The sequence below is a fragment of the Mesoplodon densirostris genome, chromosome 4, assembly GCF_025265405.1.
Source record: "Mesoplodon densirostris isolate mMesDen1 chromosome 4, mMesDen1 primary haplotype, whole genome shotgun sequence".
Taxonomy (NCBI): Eukaryota; Metazoa; Chordata; class Mammalia; order Artiodactyla; family Ziphiidae; genus Mesoplodon; species Mesoplodon densirostris.
In genome coordinates this window covers 34,476,795-34,501,151 of record NC_082664.1, presented here as the reverse complement: position 1 = coordinate 34,501,151, position 24,357 = coordinate 34,476,795, and the positions used below count along the sequence as shown (strand labels likewise).

At 41.6% G+C, this 24,357-nt stretch overlaps 1 protein-coding gene across 2 annotated transcripts in view; it reads right to left on the bottom strand.

The window, feature by feature from the left end:
- DCAF5 (DDB1 and CUL4 associated factor 5) overlaps nucleotides 1-24,357 on the bottom strand; it is a 110,064-nt gene that overhangs the window by 46,638 nt on the left and 39,069 nt on the right. For both annotated transcript variants that reach the window (XM_060095940.1, XM_060095941.1), the window contains exon 6: nucleotides 3,060-3,273. In XM_060095940.1, the coding sequence (XP_059951923.1) occupies nucleotides 3,060-3,273 (214 nt within the window). The remainder of the gene's footprint in view (nucleotides 1-3,059; nucleotides 3,274-24,357) is intronic.

Here is a 24,357-nt window from a genome sequence, read left to right as displayed (position 1 = left end):
ATTTCTTAGTCCCTAAGGAGTGAAGAAAACAGCCAAACATAAATCTCTGTACTTCCTATTCCCTAGGTTATATACTTCTGATAATCTATATAGGGAATATAAACAGACTTTAACTCTGAAATGGATTTGAAGTTAGACTCAATGACTTCCCATACTCCTCTATCCATGGCAAACCACTTATCCCAACCAAAAAGCAGTCTAGTTTGTCAGAAAGGATATATTACCCACAAACTCTTCCCATAGGACAAAAATCATACATAATAGTCAAATCTGAATAGAGAAAATCAAAAGCCATTCAATGTTTTTTTTTTTTTTTTTTTTTTTTTCTTTTTGCGGTATGCGGGCCTCTCACTGTTGTGGCCTCTCCCGTTGCGGAGCACAGGCTCCGGATGCGCAGGCCCAGCGGCCATGGCTCACGGGCCCAGCCGCTCCGCGGCATATGGGATCCTCCCAGACCGGGGCACGAACCCGTATCCCCTGCATCGGCAGGCGGACTCTTAACCACTGCGCCACCAGGGAGGCCCCATTCAATGTTTTTATCATTATATATAACCTGAAAGGCCAAAACAACTACATCTTGTCAATGTACATAACCAGGACCACCACAAAACACCTTGTGTGGCTCTGCCTATGGCAGTATCTGTACCTGTCCCCCTGTATCTCAAAGTGGGTAATTATAACCTAGGTCAAAAGTTCTCAATCAGGGGCAATGTCTGGGGACATTTTTGGTTGTCTGGGTGACAGCTGGGGGAGATGATACTGGCATCTAGTGGGGAGAGGCCAGGGATGCTGCTAATTATCCTACAACGCAGAGGACAGCCCCACAAAATAAAGAATTATCTGACCAAAATGTTGACAGTGCCAAGGTGGAGAAACCATGGCCTATGTGCTCTTACATATTGGTTAGAGGCCTTTGTTCTGGGTCTTTTAAGGACTCTATGCAGGCAGGTTCTGGCTGCTAACATACGAACTAAGAGAAAACACAACATCCATTCTGCTTCACCTCTTTCTCCTTTCTCTCAGGGCCTGTGTCTCCGGTAATAAAACCTAATAAACCACTACATTTCTACATTTAGTGCCTGCTCTTTATTGTTCAATGAAATAAAACCACATGCATAAGAGGTTGACAGAAGATGGAAAATCAACAAAATCAAGGAAGAAAGGTAGAGAGGGAGGCAGGGGCTTGGCTGTAATTTCCATAGCTAAATGAAACTAAATCAACCATTCTGCAGAGCAAAAAACTACCTATTGTATTGTGAGTCAGATCATCTCTAGAAACTGCATCTTTCCACCCAAGAAACAAATTGTCTATAAAAAACTAAGTCTGGGGCTTCCCTGGTGGCACAATGGTTAAGAGTCCGCCTGCCGATGCAGGGGACACGGGTTCGTGCCCCGGTCCGGGAAGATCCCACATGCCGCGGAGCGGCTGGGCCCGTGAGCCATGGCCACTGAGCCTGCGCATTTGGAGCCTGTGCTCCGCAACGGGAGAGGCCACAACAGTGAGAGGCCCACATACAGCAAAAAAAAAAAAAAAACAAAAAACAAAAAACAAGTAAGTCTGTCAGACATTGTGGCCTCTCCAAGGAGATATCGCTTATATAACTGAGGCCACCTAGTGGTTTTAAGTGTAGATTGCAGCTAAGTAGGCCCTAGGACTCTGACAAATATAAATTCTGAATTTAGATATATATTCTCTATTTATAAAAGGGGAGGGAAATTCCTAGCCTGGACAACTTAAAATATTTTCTCAGTTTCTTTAACATGCAACTCAATTAAAAAAGCATTTATTGGGCTTCCCTGGTGGCGCAGTGGTTAAGAGTCCGCCTGCCGATGCAGGGGACACGGGTTCATGCCCCGGTCCAGGAAGGTCCCACATGCCGCGGAGCGGCTGGGCCCATGAGCCACGGCCGCTGAGCCTGCACATCCGGAGCCTGTGCTCCGCAACGGGAGAGGGCCCGCGTACCGCAAAAAAAAAAAAAAAAAAAAAAAGCATTTATTGTGCTCCTACTACATATGCTAATCTTTAAGCTATGATGTCAGTCGGGGAGCCTCTACCTCAGCTAAGGAGAAAAACCCTAGCTACAGCCTTCAGAAAGCAGGGTCTTCACAAGTTCTCAAAGAACTGTTTCTTTTATGCCCCTTGCCCACAAATAACTTTAAAGCAGTGGAGTACAGCATGTGAGAATTATATGTCAAAGTTTAACATAGTTGATGGATCCAAAGAGAACACTAAGAATTAGCAAGACTAAGGTTTCTATTTTTCCAATCTAGATGTGAAACGGCAATAAGATTTGTTGTGTTTGAGAAGAAAAAAAAATTATCCATTTATTTGATCAATCTTTCTTTATATTTGTCTTTACTCAGCTTGATTACTCAGACCAGTCCAACTGATCCATTCACTGACACCCACTTCAGAACTTCTATGGCCAAGAGAGACAGGTATAGCAAAGGTATAGGTACGTTTCTAAACTGCCAGCTCTAAGTCAACATCAGTATCTCGATTCCCAGTAAGACTATGAAAAGGCTGGAAACTCACAGCTTGGGTTCTCCTTCCCAGTTGTGATACTGGCAATAAAAAGGAAAAAACGTCAGTATCTGGCTTCCTCTCAAAGCTGCTCAGCCCATTTCATCCAAGAAAAAGGTGCCATTCAAAGGGGCTATTCAGGATGTATGTCTCTTGGAGGGTACTTACAGTGTTTCATACATCATTGTGTTTCACTGATACAAAAAAATAGGTGTCTTTTTTTGGCAGGCTAATTTTCCATGGACTTCCTCCTTTCTTTTGAAGTGACACACTCTTAGAATCTTAAAATCTGTTCACAAACTTGGCAGAGCTAGGTTGCTCAGAACCATATTGTGGTTTATGGTGTGTGCCTCATATTACCCAAAGGCAGCTCTGATGGTAAAACTCATTATTAAGCCAGAATGTCTCCAAACACTTACTGTTTCCCCTCAACTGTTTCTACCTGACATGGCTAAAGAGAAATAAAGACCAGTACAGAAAGAACGACCTGAGAGGAAAGCATGAGTGTGGGACGCAGGTGGCAGAAGGCACTTACCTGGTCACGATCTCCTGCAAAACAGCAGCTTTTCATGGTACATGAGTTGAAGTAACCCTGATTGTCAAACTGGAACACAGGCAGGCGGGAGTGGATGTCATAGAGCACTGGGGGCAGGCGACGTCTCAGGGCCAGGAGCTGGGTCCCGTTGCTGTTGAATCGCACACTCATGGCACTTTGGAGGGATAGGTTGCCCCCATAGCGCAGGAGAGAACTGGAAGGCAGAAAGCACAGGGATCAGGCATGAGGCAGGCTGGACAAGAGTCTGCAAAACACACTGCATTTTGTACCAGGACCTCCTGTCAGGCTTGCACATCTGAATTTCGGCAGAAAGTTATTTTTATGCAGTGGGCTAGAAGGTAATAAAGAGGACAGGGATGACTCCTTGATTACATTAAAGCAAGTTATTTAAACTGGTGGTTCCCCTCTTCAATCTCTGAAAGGCAAATTACCAGTAAATTTATAGGAAAAGGATAATACAAGCATCTTGAAAGAAGAGACATATTAAAATGATTAGTTCTTTTATTTACCTGAGCTACATAAGCAAATAGATACTTGTCAAGACCCTGGGAAGTCAGTGGTGTCCACACTAACTGGCTAATCATGGATGGTATTTAAGGAATATATTTGTCCTTTGAATTAGAGATACAAGAACCATCAGCCAAAAAAAGATACTCTAGTTTATTCTGGATTTTTTAAAAAATAATAATCACTTTATTGCTTACACATTTGTTTTTGAATTTTCAATCTGTTTACAGAGAATTTTTATATTCCATATGGCACGACTCAAGGATAAATATTAAAGAAAAATTTTTAATTAAACACAGAGCAAGCAGTTACAACAATTAGAAAAGCAAGATGACTTGTTTCCCTTTACATTTCCCAAAGAGTTTATATTTAGCTTTAAAATATACTTTGGCTAATATATATAATTCCATTTATCCACCTTCTACTAGAGAGTGGTATGATCTGGTTTACCCAGTATTCTTCTGTAGTTTCATAATGTTCGTAACATTTTTTAAAAGTCACACAGTACGGTTCCAAATAATTTATTTTGATGACTCGGAAGATACTTACAATGTGTTAACTAGGATGGCAGTGAACATTAACAATTATACAGTACTAAGTAACAAAGGGTGTGTGTTTTAACTTTCTAGTAGTCAGTCTCCTTGATTATGATTACCCGGACACTGTTTTTTTTTTTTTTTTTTTTTTTTTTTTTTCGGTACGTGGGCCTCTCACTGTTGTGGCCTCTCCCGTTGCAGAGCACAGGCTCCGGACGCGCAGGCTCACGGGCCCAGCCGCTCCGCGGCATGTGGGATCTTCCCGGACCGGGGCATGAACCCGTGTCCCCTGCATCGGCAGGCGGACTCTCAACCAATGCGCCACCAGGGAAGCTCCCGGACACTATTTTATTATAGAGGGATGACTATTCATTGTCCATGTCAACCAACTTTTCTTTCTTTAATTCTTGGAACACCAAATTACTGGTAAGAAAGTGAGATTAAGTATATGCACTGGAGGGACTTCCCTGGTGACGCAGTGGTTAAGAATCCACCTGCCAATGCAGGGGACACGGGTTCGAGCCCTGGTTCGGAAAGATCCCACATGTCGCGGAGCAACTAGGCCCGTGTGCCACAACTACTGAGCCTGCGTGTCTGGAGCCTGCAAGCCACAACTACTGAGCCCGCATGCCACAACTACTGAAGCCTGTGTGCCTAGAGCCCATGCCCCTCAACAAGAGAAGCCATTGCAATGAGAAGCTCATGCACCGCAATGAAGAGTAGCCCCTGCTCACCGCAACTAGAGAAAGCCCACGGGCAGCAGCGAAGACCCAACGCAGCCAAAAATAAATAAATTTATTTTTTTAAAAAAGTATATGCATTGGAGAATGCTATAGAAATGAGGGCCACATCAGTGCGATTAACTCACTCTGCTTCACAAGACACTGTGGTCATGTAAAGAGATTCTAGTAGTTTAAGAAAAAAAAGTTTATAAATTTAGGGAATCAGAGCTGGAAAGGGCCTTGAGATACATAAATTAGAGCCTGCCAGACTTATTTGAAACATTTTTAAGGAAGAAGTTTTAATAGCATTTTACCAGGTGAAAACTTAAAGAGCTATATGTTACCAGAAGAGATTTAACACTGAATGAATATAACACATTTTCTTTTATTTCTTTTCTGGCAAGAGAGTAATGGAGAAGTTTAAGGGGACAAGAAAGGAGATATCTCAAAAACAAAACTAAACTGAACTAAAAAAAAAAACCTGCAAACAACCAAAAGAGAAAAAAAAAAGTTTATAAATGTGAAAAAAGGAATTAAAAGTAATTTACAATTATAATAGTGTCTATAGGTTTTATAGAGAATAAGTTACTCCTGCTATTAGTGTTAGCATGTTTGACCATTTGACATAATTGAATTCACAACTTTAGTTTTTTCAACATGCTGTTGTATTAACCATAAATCCAAGAAGTCATCTTTTCTCTGAAACTCTGATATTAATTTTGGTTCTGAAGACTCTTTAATATGTTCTTTATATACAGTTAAATTTATATCATTATACAGATATAATGAAATGATATGTGGTGTAAATCTTTGTTAACTGGCAAAGCGCTATACAAATTGAAGAGATTATTACTATGTTTTATAAAAAAGAAAGCAGATATCCCATGGGAAAAGGAGGCCCTGGACCACAGTGCAAAGGAAGCTGCCAACCTGGCCTAATCATAAAAACATTCTGCACCACCACTAGCCACAGTGAGTCCTGTGTCCCCCAAAGCAGTCTTCTCACCAGAGGGAAGAACACTCTAGTACCACAGGTATGTGTGGAAACAAGGCTTAGGCAAAACAGACTTTAATCCTCTTATGTTTGGAAGGGAAGTAAAGAGACAAGTGACTTAGAAAACGGTCCCTAGACCTCTAAACATCAAGGAGAAGCCTGGTACTCCTGCAGTCCCCAAGTAATAATCCCTGCAGAGCAATGTTCTTATAATGTCCTAAACACAGGCCACAGTCATTCACATACAGGGAATGAATGATGGGGCTGTTAGAGCCCAGGCATTTCCCTTACAGGGTGTCCTAGCTGCCACAGGCATGTGGTGTTATCTAAACACTGATCTCAAAAACAATGAAAGCCTTTCAATTCAAGATCAGCATGGAGTGTGCAAATAAACCAGTATCTGTAGGACTGAAGAGGAGTTGGGGGTGGGAACAAGACTCAACAAAAAGAAACTTGGTCAGCCACAGCAGCAGGGGATTGCATCAGCTCAGGCATCCTTGACAGGAAAGCTGGGGCCTCTGGCAACACCCTTTCCATTTGTTAACAGGAACTTCCTCTGCAGATTCTAGTCAGGCCTGCAGGAGTCTTCCCAGGACAGGCATCTGGGCCCATCCCATTCCCACCCAAGCTCCTATGTCTGCAATCTGGCCACTCTACAGGGGTCTGTTTGTGGGCTCCACAAGAGTCACTAACTTTTCTCTTAGTTTCTGGGCAGGGAACTCCTATCTCTCACACAGGGAGCGTAGGTACATAGGAATCTCGCTCCTAGAGTGTTTAGGGGTGCAGCTACCAAAAAACTGTAGCAGCAGCTACTAAAACTGAATACTTCATGTTTGGGTGCAAAAATCCTTTCAGAGGGATAGACTGACACCTGAAATTCAGAAAGTGAGCTACATTAACTGTAATTTCTCAGCAGGGGTTCTGCAGCTGGCTCCTCCTGTTGAGAATGGTAAGAATGATCTAGTTCATCAGGAAGAAAAGGCTTAGAAGAGGTTTCCCCTCACAGTCAAGATATGAAGATAATGTCAAAGATCCTGTTGTTTATGATTCCATGGGTAAGATGCATGATAAATCATCTGGGACTTTAAAAAAATGCAGACTGGGACTTCCCCGGAGGTCCAATCCTTAAGTCTCCGCACTTCCACGGTAGGGGGCATGGTTCAATCCCTGGTCGGGGAAACTAAGACCCCACAAGCCACATGGGCAAAAAAAACAAACAAACCAAAAAACAAGGCAGGGTCTCAGGATCCATCCCCAGATATTCTAATTCAGTCTGAGAAGTGGGCCCAGGAATCTGACTTTAACAAGCAACCTTAATTAATTATGATGCATGTGACTTTCAAACCACACTTTGAAAAATATGGTTCCATTTTGGAACGTGGGGCGGCGGGTGTAGAGGGGAAGATAAGGTGGAGAGAAAGCAGATTACTAGAGGCTCAGCGAAAAGCCAACTACACAATATGGCACTTTTTACAGCCCCATGTCTAACAGAAGAAAGGACTCTAATTCCTTTTAAGATCAGACTTCCACTCTACCAACAATGCCTGAAATGTTTTTTTTCCTGCCCTCAACCCATTCCCTGAAGCAGAAGTTTCTTACTTCCTCTTGGAGAACTGATGGTACCTGTACATAAGAATGCCTCAATCTTAACAGCGGAGGTGCCACCATCTCCACTCCTCCAGAGAAATGGTCACTATTATACACCCAAATGAGATGAGCAGTATCTTGAAAGGACTAGCAACAAGTTAAAATAAGTTCAAATCAAAATATCCCTAGTGGGAAGCAGCTGCATAGCACAGGGAGATCAGCTTGGTGCTTTGTGACCACCTAGAGGGGTGGGATAGGGAGGGTGGGAGGGAGACGCAAGAGGGAGGAGATACGGGGATATATGTATATGTATAGCTGATTCACTTTGTTATAAAGCAGAAACTAACACACCATTGTAAAGTAATTATACTCCAATAAAGATGTTAAAAAAATTAAAAAATAAATAAGATAAAAGCAAGTAAAATAAAGTGATTGTTAATAGATTAAAAAAACAAACAAAATATCCTTATAAGAAAAATAAAAGCAATAAATCTATTCCCAGCCCATCTTCAACCAAGAATTTGTCATAAAATGCAACAAGAATGGGGTAGGAGGTGATCCAAGGGTCAGCATGCAAAAGACGCAAGAGAACCTCAGAACATCAGGAAAATATTCCTCACTAGTGTGTTCCCCTGGTTTTTTGCTTTTTGGTTTTTGGCCCCTCAAAAATATTCAATTGGACTTCTTTATTGCTTTGGTGGGATAAAAAGAAAAATTTAAAAAGTCTTTGGCCAAGGCTAAAGTTTTGGAACAGAAGAGAAACAAGCCAAGGCTGTTTCCAGAAAAAGTGACTAGGAGTATCAAGTCCTGCACAAGACAGAGCATCGGTAAACGTTCCAAGATCTGGCTTCATGAACCTAGATTTACATAAATCGATGATTAAGTAATTCATCGACAGTGCCAACAAGATTTTCCAAAGCCCACTGACATGAATTTCCTCAGAGTTTCTATGTGAAAGTTTCCTAACACCTGTGAAACACTTGGAGTCAAGGCACTGCTACTCCAAATCACAGGCATCAGAGCTGGTATCAGACAACCACAGAGGCAAATTCAATGTCCCACGGGTAGGGGAAAATCTCTCCCCTCCAGTTTCTGCTTTAGGACAGGATGACCTATACGGAATACAGGGGCATTTTGTACTTCCTGTAACACAACCCAGAAAACATGACAAATTCTAGAAGATACTAGAATTAAGTAAAAAGTGAAAAAGTTCAAAAAGTCACAGCCCACATCAGTTCCGTTCAAGGGTGTTCAAGATCTTGGTGATCACTTAACCTTTTCCTTCCTTTCTTTTTTTTTTTAATTGAAATATAGTTGATTTACAACATTGTGTAAGTTTCTGGTGTACAGCAAAGTGATTCAGTTTTATATATATATATATATTTTTTTTCATATTCTTTTCCATTATGGTTTATGACAGGATATTGAATATAGTCCCCTGTGCTATACAGTAGGACCTTGTTGTTTATCTATTTTATATATAGTAGTTTGTATCTGCTAATCCCAAACTCCTAATTTATCCCTCCTCCACCCCCTTTCTCCTTTGGTAACCGTAAGTTTGTTTTCTATGTCTGTGAGTGTGTTTCTGTTTTGTAAATAAGTTCATTTGTATCATATTTTAGATTCCACGTATAAGTGATATCATATGGTATGTCTTTCTCTTTCTTACTTCACTTAGTATGACAATCTCTAGGTCTATCCATGTTGCTGCAAATGGCATTATTTCATTCTTTCTTATGGCTATGTAGTATTCCATTGCATATATATACCACATCTTCCTTTGTTTTCAAATGGTTGTGCTGTGCGTGCACTTGTGGGATTTTACTTCCTCGACCAGGGATTGAACCGATGGCCACGGCAGGGAAAGCGCCGAGTCCTAACCATGGGACCACCAGGGAAGTCCCTACCACATTTTCCTTAACCATTTCTTTTATGCGAGTTGGAAGGAGAAGAACCTGGGTTTTCTCTTTTGTTTTTTCTAACACAGTCCTCAGTTCCAAGATTGAGACTTCTCTAGAGGAAACCAGAACTATTGGACAATAAGCCAGAGAAAGACACACTGTCATTTGTGACTAAACAAACGTATCTTCTTCAGAACATGATCCACTGCCAAGCCTCTCTGGGTTGAAATATAGATACAGGTTCAGTGTCCATGGTAAAATTTCCTTCCCTTTTTGAACATCCAGAAATTTAAGTTTGAATGAGGTCAGCAGAAGTGCTAGACTAAACTTCTGATAAAAAGATCTTCAGGTAATCAAACGGCATATCTAGTCCCTCCATGAAGCAAACATGGATGGTAGGTATTGCAGTGCCTCTAATCTTCACCTTCCAGAACAGGGACATACCCAGAGTTGAAGTGACATACAGTCCACATTTTTGCCTTTGGCTCAGAGGATCCCAAAAGCCACATAAAACCAACCAAGATCTCAACCCTATGCAAGATCTCAAAATGAATTAAGAGGCAGTGCCATAACAGTTTTGTTCTAGGACACTCATGACTTTTCTACAGAATTAGAGACTCAGCATTTAGTCATCTCGGTTCATCAGATGACCTGCTTATTCAAAACCCCCTTTACTCTAAGCTGTGGAAAACAGAGAGGGGTTTTGTAAGCAGCCATTTAATCTTTATCTTAAGCTATTCTTGGCCCTACCGTCTGACAGATGTTACATAGCATCAGCCCTGACCTCACAGTGTAGAAAACTGGAGAGGAAGAGTTTAATGAATAGTGGTTGGCAGGAGGAAGAAAAAAGCCAGGGGAAGGGGGAGACTGAGATGGCAGTTGCTACAGCAACAGTAACAGTGCAGAAGGAGTGGGTGGGAATACAGGCAGACAAACAGGCAGTCCCTGATGGCAGGAGGAGGAACTGGGTGCATGTGCTGACTGTCAGGGTACAAGGCCACAAAGCTAGAGGAATGCTAAAGGGGAAAGAGGCAAAGTCTAGAAAAAATCCTAAGCAGAAGAGGATCTGAAAACAAAAATTACAATTTGGTATCTTCTACAAGAACACTTATGCAAACAGTTGAAAACAAGAGAAGAGAGGAATGCAAAGGAAAGGGGAGAGAAGGCCAAAGTTCTGACCGATGAGACACGATTATAGGAAGATGGCTTATTTCATACAGGAGCCACTTACTGAGAATGTGTCCAAAAACCAAAGTCACCTCTAGTTGGCAATAATATAAATGTCTTAGGATAATGGCTTTCAAACTTGTTTATAGTAAACCTTTGTAGTAAGTACATCTTATACTGCATTCCAGTACACTCACATTTATTTAGCATAAATTCATTAAACAATTTACTGTCTGCTGTGTGCAATGCACTGATTTTCTATTTTCCATTTTCTATCTAATAAATACTGTGACCATCTAAATTAATTTCATGGCCCAATGGATTACTGAAAGAGCTTCCTATCTTACCTCCTTGCTTCAACTCTTGGCCCATGCTTCATTTCATCCTGACCAAGACAGCCAGAGGCATGCTGATCCATGAGTTAAGATCACATCATTCCTTTGCTGAAAATCTGCCAGTGGCTTCTCAGTTCAACCAGGTTAAAACCCAAATTCTTTTTTTTCTTTTTAAGGTTTTAAATTTTATTTATTTATTTATTTACTCACTTACTTACTCATTTAACTTTCTGGCCACGCCACATAGCATGTGGCATCTTAGTTCCCCGACCAGGGATGGAACCCGCACCCCCTGCATTGGAAGCGCGGAGTCTTAACCACTGGACTGCCAGGAAGTCCCCCAAACCCAAATTCTTTATAATGCCAACAATGCCCTCGACAGCCCCTCAATCCCTGTCTCTGACTCTGCCCCCTAGCACTCTTCTTACCTTACTCTGCTTCAACCACATGATGCCTCCTTCCTGCTCCTAGAATGTCAGACATGTTTCTGCTTTAGGGCTTTTGCGCTTGCAAATCCTGAGGGAACGTTCCTCCCCAGATATGAGCATGGTTCGTTCACTTACCTCTTTATTCAAATATCCTTCTCAATTAGCCTTTCCTGATATACCCTATGCAAAAATGCAACTTCCCCAATGCTCCCTCTCTCCCTTGCCTGCTTACTTTTCTCTACTACATGAATCACCATCTTAAGTACCATATATTTTTACCTACTTATTTTGTTTCTTATTTATCTTTTTCCACTAGACTATTACCTTTTATATCTTTTCCTGTGCATCCCAAGTGCTTAAACAGTGCCAGACACATAATAGGCATTCAATAAGTAGATGCTGCATGATCTAATGGATCATGAGTAGCAATCTGGAAAACCTGACTTAGAATATTAAACAAAACAGGCTCCACAAAGGTTCAGCTGGCTCCTGACATTTGTCTGCCCACAAAGTCTAATCTTGAGAGGCAAGCAGAAGAGCAACGTAAAAATCAGAGAAATAGCAGGAGGCTTGGAGATCAGCTGAGTCAAAGTTTTCTTTCACAGGCAAAGGACTGTGGCCCAGAAAGTAAAATGATTTGCCAATGACCACTTAGGTCTTCTCCTCCTCACTGACACCACCACATGTCCTTCAAATGAGTTAAATTTATCTACCTGCTAATAAGCAGCCAACAAGAAGAAAGACTTTAACAGGTAAACAGGTATCATAATTTTATCTTGTATTTTAAAGCAAGTTTCTGATATTTGTAAAATAAAAGTTCAAAAGGAAAATTAATAGTTAAACTTTAGGAAGTCAATTACAAGCTAAAAAAAGAAAATTTATCTATCAGGTTTCAGAAAGTGGACAGTGAATTCTATAGGCTTTGAATACATGCCCTATCCAATTATATCTAAGAATAGATAGTGATAAACATTTGGACTGATGGATGTACAGAGACCAACAAGATATGTTAATTAGACTATAGCATTTAGGTAATTTTTTTTATACCTTTTTTTTTGCGGTATGCGGGCCTCTCACTGTTATGGCCTCTCCCGTTGCGGAGCACAGGCTCCGGACGCACAGGCTCAGGGGCCATGGCTCACGGGCCCAGCCGCTCCGTGGCACGTGGGATCTTCCCGGACCGGGGCACGAACCCATGTCCCCTGCATTGGCAGGCGGACTCTCAACCACTGCGCCACCAGGGAAGCCCTATACCTTTCATTTTATTTTCCAAGTTTTCCTACAATGAACATGAACTTCTGTAATCAGAAGAAAATACATCATTCTAAAATGTCATCTCAAACATACTCCCTCTTTAATTAAGGGTCCACAGAAGATAGCTTTGAGAAAAATATGACAGTGGGGAATTTAAAGAGCTTCTTAACTGAAACTTCAAATAATATGCTGCCCCACAGGATTCTGGTGTAGATGCAAATCTGAAATTAAATCATTGTTTTAAATTCATATAATGATAGTTAAACAAAAATTTTCAAAGGACTCTGAAAATTTCAGTGTCCCTCACCATCCTTCTCAATGAAGGCAAATAATATCCCTCCTTTGAAAGGTTTTTAAGTACTAAACAGGCCTCCCTTGGTTAGCACTGGACATAGTACCAGGCTAGATCTGAAACTACACCTAGTTTGATTTCCTTCTGCAGATCCACCATTCCACTTCCCAAGTACCCATACATAAATGGCAAAGTTGTATTACTGGAATAAAAAACTGATTCAAAACACAAAGTTTTTAATGTAGAATTCAGAAACATTAGCAATGTTCTTGGAAAGTGTTCCATACGTGGGCAAATTCATGGATAAATGAAGCCAAGATTATTAAGAGTGTATGAAGACATCCCCATCTAAAACACGTGACTCGGGGCTTCCCTGGTGGCGCAGTGGTTGAGAGTCCGCCTGCCGATGCAGGGGACACGGGTTCGTGCCCCCATCTGGGAGGATCCCACATGCTGTGGAGCGGCTGGGCCCGTGAGCCATGGCCGCTGAGCCTGCGCGTCCAGAGCCTGTGCTCCGCAACAGGAGAGGCCACAACAGTGAGAGGCCCGCATACAGCAAAAAATAAATAAATAAATAAATAAAATAAAATAAAAATAAAACACGTGACTCACACCAGATAAAATACAAGGGGTCAAACCTAAGGTCACAAAATAAAAAGTTCATACTATGAAGAATTCACTGAAGGAGTCAAATCACAATAGATACCCCTGAAGAAGCAACAAGTTCTTCATTAAATTTAATTTCCAAATATTACTCAGCCATAAAATGGAACAAAATTGAGTTACTTGCAGTGAGGTGGATGGACCTAGAGTCTGTCATACAGAGTGAAGTCAGAAACAGAAAAACAAATACAGTATGCTAAATGCATATATATGGAATCTAGAAAAATGGTACTGATGAACCTAGTGGTAAGGCAGGAATAAAGATGCAGACATTGAGAACAGACTTGAGGGGGATGGGGAGGCTGGGACGTAGTGAGAAAGTAGCATTGACATATATACACTGCCAAATGTAAAACAGATAGCTAGTGGGAAGCTGCTGTATAGCACAGGGAGATCAGCCCAGTGCTTTGTGACCACGTAGAGGGGTGAGATAGGGAGGGTGGGAGGGAGACGCAAGAGGGAGGGGATATGGGGATATATGTATACATATAGCTGATTCACTTTGTTATACAGCAGAAACGAACACAACACTGTAAAGCAATTATACTTCAATAAAGATGTATAGGGACTTCCCTGGTGGCGCAGTAGATAAGAATCTGCCTGCCAATGCAAGGGACATGGGTTCGAGCCCTGGTCCGGGAAGATCCCACATGCCACAGAACAACTAAGCCTGTGTGCCACAACTATTGAGCCTGCACTCTAGAGCCCACAAGCCACAAGTACTGAAGCCCACATGCCTAGAGCCTGTGCTCCACAACAAGAGAAGCCACTGCAATGAGAAGCCCGCACACCACAACGAAGAGTAGCCCATGCTCGCTGCAACTAGAGAAAGCCTGTGCGCAGCAAGGAAGACCCAATGCAGCCAAAAATAAATATATTAATAAATAAAAAATTAAAAATAAAGATGTATAAAAAAATTAATTTCCAAGATGTTTGTGTGTAAATTGTATCATCTAATCCTTACATTAATCCTATAAGGTGGACAGTGAAGGTAACATTATTCTCATCTCAGATTGGAGGAGACCCAGGTCCTGAATGCTTATGTGACTTGGCTTTAACCATACAACAAATAAGCAGCAGAAATAGGGCCAACAAGTTGTATTCTGCTTCTTGGTTCAACAAGATTTCACAGAATACACTGTGGAGATGTATTATTCCACCCAGCAAAAAAAAATAGCATCATATAACAATGCATCAGGGCCAGAAGGATTCATCTAAGTAATTCACTTCGTACCCTTCCCTGTAGTTCAGTAACTCATATATTCAGGCATGTCTTTACTAAATAAACATTATTGAATACCTGCTAACTATTCTAGACAATATGCTAGGCACATGAATTTAAAGATGAAACAAGATGAAAAGACACTTTCAAAAACTAATCAGGGACAAGAAAACCAACAGTTTCCTTCTATAACATGAATAGTGTTCTAATAAGGGGAATATGTGCTGTGAGAGACATAGGAAGAATATCTACCCTCCACTGGGTACACAGGAGGGGAAGCACTCACAAAAGACTTCCTAGAAGAAAAATCTAAGCTGACTCTTAACAGAGAGAGTCAGAGAGTTGACTCAAGTTCTTAACTGGCAAAATAAACGAGATAAATCTGGATATGTTAATATATAGATAAATCCCCAACATACACTGATGGGTGAAATAGTCAAGTTGTAGAATAACTGCATAGTAGTACATCATTTGTGTGAAAAGCATACATGCATATAGAAACAGAAATCATATATTTTCTATGGGGACATGTATAAGCATATAAAAGCAAAGAAAAAGTCCTGGAAGCATATACTACAAACTCCCAACACTCATTACCCCCAGAGGAGGGGGCAGGGGACTGGGACTGGAAGAGGTAGTCAGAAGGAACTTTAGCCTTACTGACAGTTTTAAAAGGAGAATGTTACTGTGTGTTACTTGCATTTAACTTTTTATTTTGAAATAATTATAGATTCAGAGAAATTTGCAAGTAAATTTTCTTGTAAAAAGAATTTGCAAAGAATAAAAATCATATGATCATCTCAATAGAGATGCAGAAAAAGCTTTTGACAAAATTCAACATCCATTTATGATAAAAACTCTCCAGAAAGTGGGCATAGAGGGAACATATCTCAACATAAAAATATGATAAAGCCCCAGCTAACATCATACTCAACAGTGAAAAGCTGAAAGTGTTTCCTCTAAGATCAGGGACAAGACAAGGATGCCCACTCTTGCCACTTTTATTCAACATAGTTTTGAAGTCCTAGCCATAGCAATCAGAGAAGAAAAAGAAATAAAAGGAACCCAAATTGGAAAGGAAAAAGTAAAACAGTCACTGTTTGCTGATGACGTGATACTATACATAGAAAATCAAGAAGGTTCTTTGAACCTTTACCCAGACTCTCCCAATGTTACCACCTTGCATAACTACAGTATGATATCAAAACAAGGAAATTTACATTGGTACAATCTATAGAGCTTACTCAGATTTTGTCAGTTATACATGCACTCATTTGTGTGTGTGTGTATGTAGCTCTGTGCAATCACTTGTATAACTTCATGTAACCACAATACTTATCTGTACCATCACCACAAGACTTCCTTGTGCTACCCTTTTATAGTCACATCCACCCCCTCTACCTCTAACCCTAACACCTGGCAATGACTAATTTGTTCTCCATCTCTATAATTATATTATCCCATGAATGTTATATAAATGGAATCATGCAGTATGTTTCCTTTTGAGATTGGCTTTTTCACGTAGTGTAATTCACTTAAGGTTTATCCAAATTGTTGCATGTATCAATAGTTCACTGTTTTTTATTGCTGAGTAGTATTCTATGGTATAAATGTACGACAGTTTTTTCTGTTTTTAAACTATTCACCCATTGAAAAACATATGGGTAGTTTCCAGCTTTTGGCTATTATGAATAAAGCAGCTATGAATGTTCATGTTCAAGTTGCTGTATGAAAGTAAGTTTTCCTCTCTCTTGGATAAATGCCCAAGATTGCAACTGCTGGGTAAGATAATAAGTTCATTTTTAATTTATAAAGGAACTACCAAAATATTTTCTAAAGTGGTTGTACTATTTTACATTCCCACCAGCAACGTATGAGTGATCCAGTTTCTCCACATCTTCAGCAGCGTTACTTGTATTTAATTAATTAATTAATTTTTATTTATTTTTGGCTGCACTGGGTCTTTGTTGCTGCGTGCGGGCTTTCTCTAGCTGTGGCGAGTGGGGGCTACTCTTCTTTGTGGTGTGCAGGCTTCTCATTGCGGTGTCTTCTCTTGTTGCGGAGCACGGGCTCTAGGCACGTGGGCTTCAGTAGTTGCAGCACGCAAGCTCAGTAGTTGTGGCTCACAGGCTCTAGAGTGCAGGCTCAGTAGTTGTGGCGCACGGGCTTAGTTGCTCTGCGGCATGTGGGATCTTCCTGGACTGAACCTGTGTCCCCTGCGTTGGCAGGCGGATTCTTTAACCACTGCGCCACCAGGGAAGTCCCATTACTGGTATTTTAAAAAGCTAAGCTAAGAAGTCAGTCAATGGGGACTTCCCTGGTGGTTCAGTGGCTAAGACTCCACGCTCCCAAAGCAGGAGGCCTGGGTTCGATCCCTAGAGAACTAGATCGCACATGCCCCAACTAAGAGTTTGCATGCCGCAACTAAAGATCCCGTGTGCTGCCAACTAAAAGATCCCTCGTGCCACAACTAAAGATCCCACACGCCACAACTAAGACCTGGCACAGCCAAATAAATAAATAAGTCAATCAATGTATTTTATTTTATTTATTTTTTGGCTGCGTTGGGTCTTCATTGCTGCACATGGGCTTTCTCCAGATGCGGTGAGCAGTGGCTATTCTTTGTTGCAGTGCCTGGGCTTCTCACTGCAGTGGCTTCTCTTTGTTGCGGAGCACATGCTCTAGGTGTGCGGGCTTCAGTAGTTGCAGCACACAGGCTCAGTAGTTGCGGCACATTGGCCCTAGAATGCTCGGGCTTCAGTAGTTATAGCGTGTGGGCTCTAGGGCGTGTAGGCTTCAGGTAGTTGTGGCATGCGGGCTCAGTAGTTGTGGCTCACGGGCTCTAGAGCCCAGGCTCAGTAGTTGTGGCGCATGGGCTTAATTAGTTGCTCTGCAGCATGTGGGATCTTCCCGGATCAGGGATCAAACCTGTGTACCCTACAATGGCAGGCGGATCCTTAACCACTGCACCACCAGAGAAGTCCAGTCAATGTATTTTAAAACAAAAGACAAAACCAGATATTTTTGGCTTCCTTATGGATATACACAACACCATCTATGAAACATTTTTGTAACCAAAAAAAACAAAAACAAAAAAATCGAACCTGAATCTGTTTGAGCCCCTAGATCTAATACCAATTTATGGAAAAAACTGGGATAAGAGGCAACATGCTAAATGATAGTATAAAAATGCAATCAGTACAGTTGTCCCTTGGTATCCATGGGGGATTGGTTCCAGGACCCCCCATAGGTACGAAAATCCGTAGATACAGATCCCGAGGATGCAAAGGGCCGACTGTATAACCTAAAATGTGAGAAATTCCATAAAGTAAATAATCCAGTTTCTTTAACAAGTAAATTACAAGAGAAAAAATGAAAGGTAGGAGTATCTATAGATTAAAAAAAACTTATAAGCCATGTCAACTAATTGCTTTGTACAGACCTTATTTAAATCCTGATTCATAAAAACCAATTGTAACATTCATGAGGCAGTTAAGGAAATGTAAACACTAAATATGCAATGGTATTAAGGAATTATTGTTAATTTTTTAGGTATGATAATATTGATTATGTTTTTTAAAAGAATTATCTTCTTTAAAATGAATTTATTTATTATTTATTTATTTTTATTTTTGGCTGCTTTGGGATGTCGTTGCTGCGCACAGGCTTTCTCTAGCTGTGGCGAGCCCGGGCTACTCTTTGTTGCGGTGTACGGGCTTCTCACTGCGGTGGCTTCTCTTGTTGCGGAGCACAGGCTCTAGGCACGCGGGCTTCAGTAGCTGTGGCACATGGGCTTAGTAGTTGTGGCTTGCAGGCTCTAGAGCGCAGGCTCAGTAGTTGTGGCACACGGGCTTAGTTTCTCCAAGACATGTGGGATCTTCCCAGACCAGGGCTCAAACCCATGTCCCCTGCATTGGCAGGCGGATTCTTAACCACTGCGCCACCAGGGAAGCCCAAGAATTATCTTTTCATGGAAAGTAATCTGGCAGTTCCTCAAAAAGTTTAACACAGGATTACCCTATGATCCAGCAATTCCACTCTCAGGTATAGACCCAAAAGGACCGAAAACAGGTACTCAAACAAATACTTATTCATGAATCTTAAAAGCAGCACTATTCATAATAGCCAAAAGGTGGAAACAACTCAAATGTCCATCAATGTGTGGATAAACAAAATGTGGTATATGTATCCATACAATAGAAAATTATTCAGCCATAAAAAGGAATGAAGTACTGCATTGATACATGCTACAATGTGGATGAATCTCAAAAACATTATTCTAAGTAAAAGGCCAGACAAAAGGTTATATGATATATGAAATATCCTTAATAGGTAAATCCACAGATACAGAAAGCAGATTGGTGGTAGCCAGAAACTAGGGGAGAAGTATTCTGGGGAGTAACTGCTTAATGGGTATAGGTTTTATTTTGGAATGATAAAAATGCTTTGGAACTAGACAGAGGTGGTAGTTGCATGACACTGTGAATGTATTAAATGCCACTGAAGTTTTCACTTTAAAATAGCTAATTTTATGTTATGTAAATTTTATCTCAATTTTAAAAAAAGAATATCTTTCAGAGATACATACTAAAGTATTTACAGAGGAAATGATATAATGTTACATGGAAATGGATCCAAAATAATTGGGAAGGGAGGTCACAGAGGAAGAATAAATAAAATAAGATTGTCAATGGGTTAATTGAAGCTGGGTGCTAGGTAAAATGGAGTTTATTTTACAATTCTACATATATATATATATATATATATATATGTGCATGTGAATTTTTTAATGTAAAAAGCTTTTTAAAAAGAAGAAAAAGTCAAGATTTGATTTTAAAGTAAAGTGTACTTGATTTAGGAATTTGATATCACCTCCTCCTGAATAACAAGAGTTGGGGAGAATTAAAGGGAGAATATGAACTGGAACATGCTTCCACAACTCCCATCCATTCACCAGGCATTACCCAGATGCTCTGGTCTGAAGCTAAGTCTCTTGCTATAAAAAGGCACACTGGTGAGAATGAATGGACACAGGGAAGCTCTGGCCTAAAGCCCAAAGACCCTGGGTCCAAATGAACACAGCAGCAAATTCAACAGACCTCTGAATAATCAGTTTCCACCTTGAAGGATAAGCAAAGTTGCCAGATCACCTGGGGTATGTATTTAAAAATGGCAGATTCACAGGTTCTGCCCCAGATCAACAGTTCAATCTTTGGGTCTGCGCTTCAGGAAGCAGCATGTTAACAACCTCCCCAGGTGATTCTGATGCGCTCTAAAGTTTGAGAATCACTGGGTTAGGATACTGGGGCCCTGGTTATCTTCTAGTGAACAAAGCTGATTCTAGAGCTCCACCTTGTGGCCCAAAAGCCAGAAAGCAATTTTGCCAGAATCCTTGACTTCCATATATCACTAGTTGACAGGTGTCCAAAGCCCCAGAAGAACCCTTACAACCTCCTCTAAGGATTTATTCCCTACAGATGACATTTTGATCCATGCCATTACACTCAGGGAGTTAATGAAAACATTACAGAAAGCTAGCTTTGAGAACACATACTATTTTGGGATGAGTGTAACACTGTACTCATTCAATATTTACTGAGGGTCCATAACATTCTAAGCACTGTGCTAGGCAACAGAGATTAAAAATAAATAAAACATGGCTCTGTCCTTAAAAATCCACAGAAAAGGGGTTTCGCTGGTGGCGCAGGGGCTTCCCTGGTGGCGCAGTGGTTGACAGTCCGCCTGCGGATGTAGGGGACACGGGTTTGTGCCCCGGTCAGGGAGGATCCCACGTGCTGCGGAGCGGCTGGGCCTGTGAGCCATGGCCCCTGAGCCTGCGTGTCCGGAGCCTGTGCTCCGCAACGGGAGAGGCCACAACAGTGAGAGGCCCACGTACCGCAAAAAAAAAAAAAAAAAAAAAAAAAAATCCACAGAAAAACATGAGCATTAATAGTACAGATTAGGACAAGTGTTTCCTTCCTGAGTAATTCCTGAGCACTGGAAGGAAATAACAGACATAATACTGGTCTGTCTGGAGATAAAACATAGTCACAGTAAAGATAATCAATGATGGCAAAAGCAGTGACTGAGACATGCAACATGAATGCCACAGGCCATAAGCATTATACTTTACAGAGGCTCTAGAGAGAGAGATCCCTTCTGCTAGAAGTGAGGGCAAGCTTCATTCATTCAGCATGTACTCTGTGCCAAAACTGGGCTAGATGCTGGGGACACAGCAAGTAAAGTAAGCTTTAAGAGTATGTAACAGGGAGACATGGCAAGGACGTCTGCACTGATGGGCTTCCATTTGATTTTGGACCTTGAAGGGTAACTAGGATTTGAATAGGAAAAGAAAAATCAAGAAAAAAGGAGAAATTCTCCTCTATGTGTGTTTGTATGCAGAGGAGGAGTTACAAGGGGAGAAGGGACACTGGTACCAGCGAAGGGGCTGACTGCTTGCGTAACAAGTTTTTATCTCATCCAGTGAACTAGGTCATACATTCATTCCCCAAAAAAACATTTTCTTGGAGCATCCCGCATAATTGGTTCTAGGGATATGGCCATGAACAAAGATAAAAAGCAGCCACTAAAGCTTCTGGGTAGGGGAATGGCAAAAGTGATGTTTAAGGACATGTGCTATGTGCCAGAAGCAAGCGGCAGGTTAAGAAGCCAGTGTAGTCAACACCTTATGGAAACAGTGATATGGACCTGAAATAGGGCAGGGGCTTTAAGAACTGAAAATAGTGGCCAGGCACTAACACAGAGCAAGGCTGGTCATGGCAGAGGGAGGGAGAAACAGAAGAGTCAAGTGGGACTCTAGGATTTTAGCCAGGATGAGTACAAGAGTGATGGCGACATTAATAAAAATACAGAACTTAGGGCTTCCCTGGTGGCGCAGTGGTTGAGAGTCCGCCTGCCGATGCAGGGGACACGGGTTCGTGCCCCGGTCTGGGAGGATCCCACATGCCGCGGAGTGGCTGGGCCCGTGAGCCATGGCCGCTGAGCCTGCGCATCCGGGGCCTGTGCTCCGCAACGGGAGAGGCCACAACAGTGAGGCCCGCGTACCGCAAAAACAAACAAACAAACAAACAAAACAGAACTTAAAGGTTTACAGTTTTAGGGGAAAAAAACAAGCTTTTATTACAGTCTTCAATAGATGGGACATTTGCCTGAGTATTGGATATATACATATAAACAGTAAAGATGGGCGAGTGGGAGTGGAGAGAGAGAAAGCAGAGCATAAATGCCTTTTCGGGCCTTTGAAGTTGAACACTTGGGCTCTATTTTCCCAAAATAGTATGAGCAGCCCTCAAATGCAATGTGGCAGAGATTGCCTAGCTGTTCAGAAGGCAAGGAGTTACACTTAATCTGGTCTCTACAGAAGTAGGATTGGCACAGGCTGAGAGAACATTTAGGCCCCAAAGCCAGGTGAGTTACTAAGAGCAATTCCTTTCTGAGAGCAGGAATTTGCACTCATTACCCATTATCAAATGTGTTATTTACACAACACGTTAAAAGCACCAGCTTATAAGGTAAGTCTTTACAGGAATTCCTGGCTTGCACTAGTTTTATTATTGAGTGGGAAAGAACCACTCTCTTTATTATCCTTGTCAAAGCAAGACATTGTTACCTGTCACAGAACTAACGGTTCCTGACAAAAACTGACAAACTAAAGATAGGAGAAGGGAGAGAGGTGGTGAGTGAACAGACAGCTAAAACAGGCAATGAAAACGGTGAGACGAGGAGAGTAACAGCAGGGAAAACTTCAGTTTTCCTGAACGCTTTGGATGTTCAAGGAGTTCAGTTTTGAAAACTGTTCAGAGGCCACTGCAATAGTCCAAGCAAGACATCATAACTGGGATGTTGGCAGTGATAAAGGAGAGGATGGTTGTGAAAAGACATCGGCAGAAATAATCTAAATGAAATAAACCAAACCTCGCCCAAACTTGCAATGTATACTTGTATATGTGAAGTTATCTCTTATCCAGTCACTTATACTCAAGTTCCCCAGCTATGGCCCCCTCATTTCCACTAAAATTCCCAAAGCAGACCCTCAAACTCCAATGACTACATGACCAGGGAAGTAACATAAACGAGAGAAGCACACCTGGATTAAGACATCAAGGAGTGGTGGAACCTGTAACACATCCCAAAGGTTTAAAGAGGAACCCATGATTCAACTTCGGCTGACTGTTGCCATGTGAGAATAAAGGTCCAATGATATTAGATCTTTTGACTTTTTCAACAGATGTTAGAAACTGTGATTTTTTTCTGTGTAATCTTCTTTTTTTTTTTTTTTTTTTTTTTGCGGTATGCGGGCCTCTCACTGTTGTGGCCTCCCCTGTTGCGGAGCACAGGCTCCGGACGCGCAGGCTCCGGACGCGCAGGCTCAGCGGCCATGGCTCACGGGCCCAGCCGCTCCGCGGCATATGGGATCCTCCCAGACCGGGGCACGAACCCGTATCCCCTGCATCGGCAGGCGGACTCTCAACCACTTGCGCCACCAGGGAGGCCCTGTGTAATCTTCTAAACACTATCACATCATGTAGGCTAAGCAAAATATCTCCATGGGTTGAATATGGCCTATGGGCAACTAGTTTACAACCTCTGTTCTAAAGCTTTACAAAAGAAAAATTAAGAGCATGTGTGGGTTTCCAGGGTTAGGAGAGCGAGAAACATGGGAAGTCAGCATGAAGACTGGGGCTGGGCCAGAAGACAGTGAAAAGGGAGGCAGAAAGTCTAAAGGCCTCAGACTCTAGAGTTGGATAGGCCTGTATGAAAAAAATTTGAGAGGAATTCTGACAAATTTCAAGGAGGCATAGATGAAAGGAAACTAGAACATACAGGGGAGGATATAATACACATATATGTATGTTATTTCACCTCTCTGTACCTTGACTTCCTTATCATTAAAATAGGAATAATAGAATCTATTTCATAAGGTTGTCATAGGATTAAATAAGGAATGATTCATATAACTGTCATTAACCCCAGCATGTAATGCTTAATAAATATCAGCTATTATTTATTATTATGAGGCACCGAGAGGTGAAGTAACATGCTCAAGATCACACAGCTATTAAGGTACACTGCCTGGCGCTGCACCCAGGATGTACTTCAGATCCTACACTCTAAACCATCAAACTCTCTGCCTTCCTTTACAATCCATACAACAGGAAGTCAGATCAGATGATAACTGAAGTCCCTTCTAGAGCTGACACTTTATTCTACCAGCCAGCCCTCTAGTCAGCTTATTTCAGGGCAGTAGTAGGACAAACATGAACTTGTTCACACTCCTACAGGCTAACTGCTAAAGTGGAGAGACACAGCTTAGGCTTGGGATAGGGCAGGGAAACCATTCCAGCATGGAACCACCCATAATGTAAGCTAGGAAGGAAAAGATATTCAATGTGAGCCCCCCTTATTGTTCCACGGAGATATATTTGTTTCTAGGGAGCCAGTGGGCCATTTGAATAGGCCCAGAATTCACATGTGCCCAAGCTACTACAAGCTGGAAGTTACTTAGAAGCCTGCTAAGGAACCACAACAGGCTCTAAATCAAATCTTTAGAACACTGAGCAACTCATCCTCTTGGGGTTCAAGGGTCTCTATGAGAACCTGGTTAAAGCTCTCCTTGTCCCTAGAAAAAAATGCCACGTGTGCTCACTC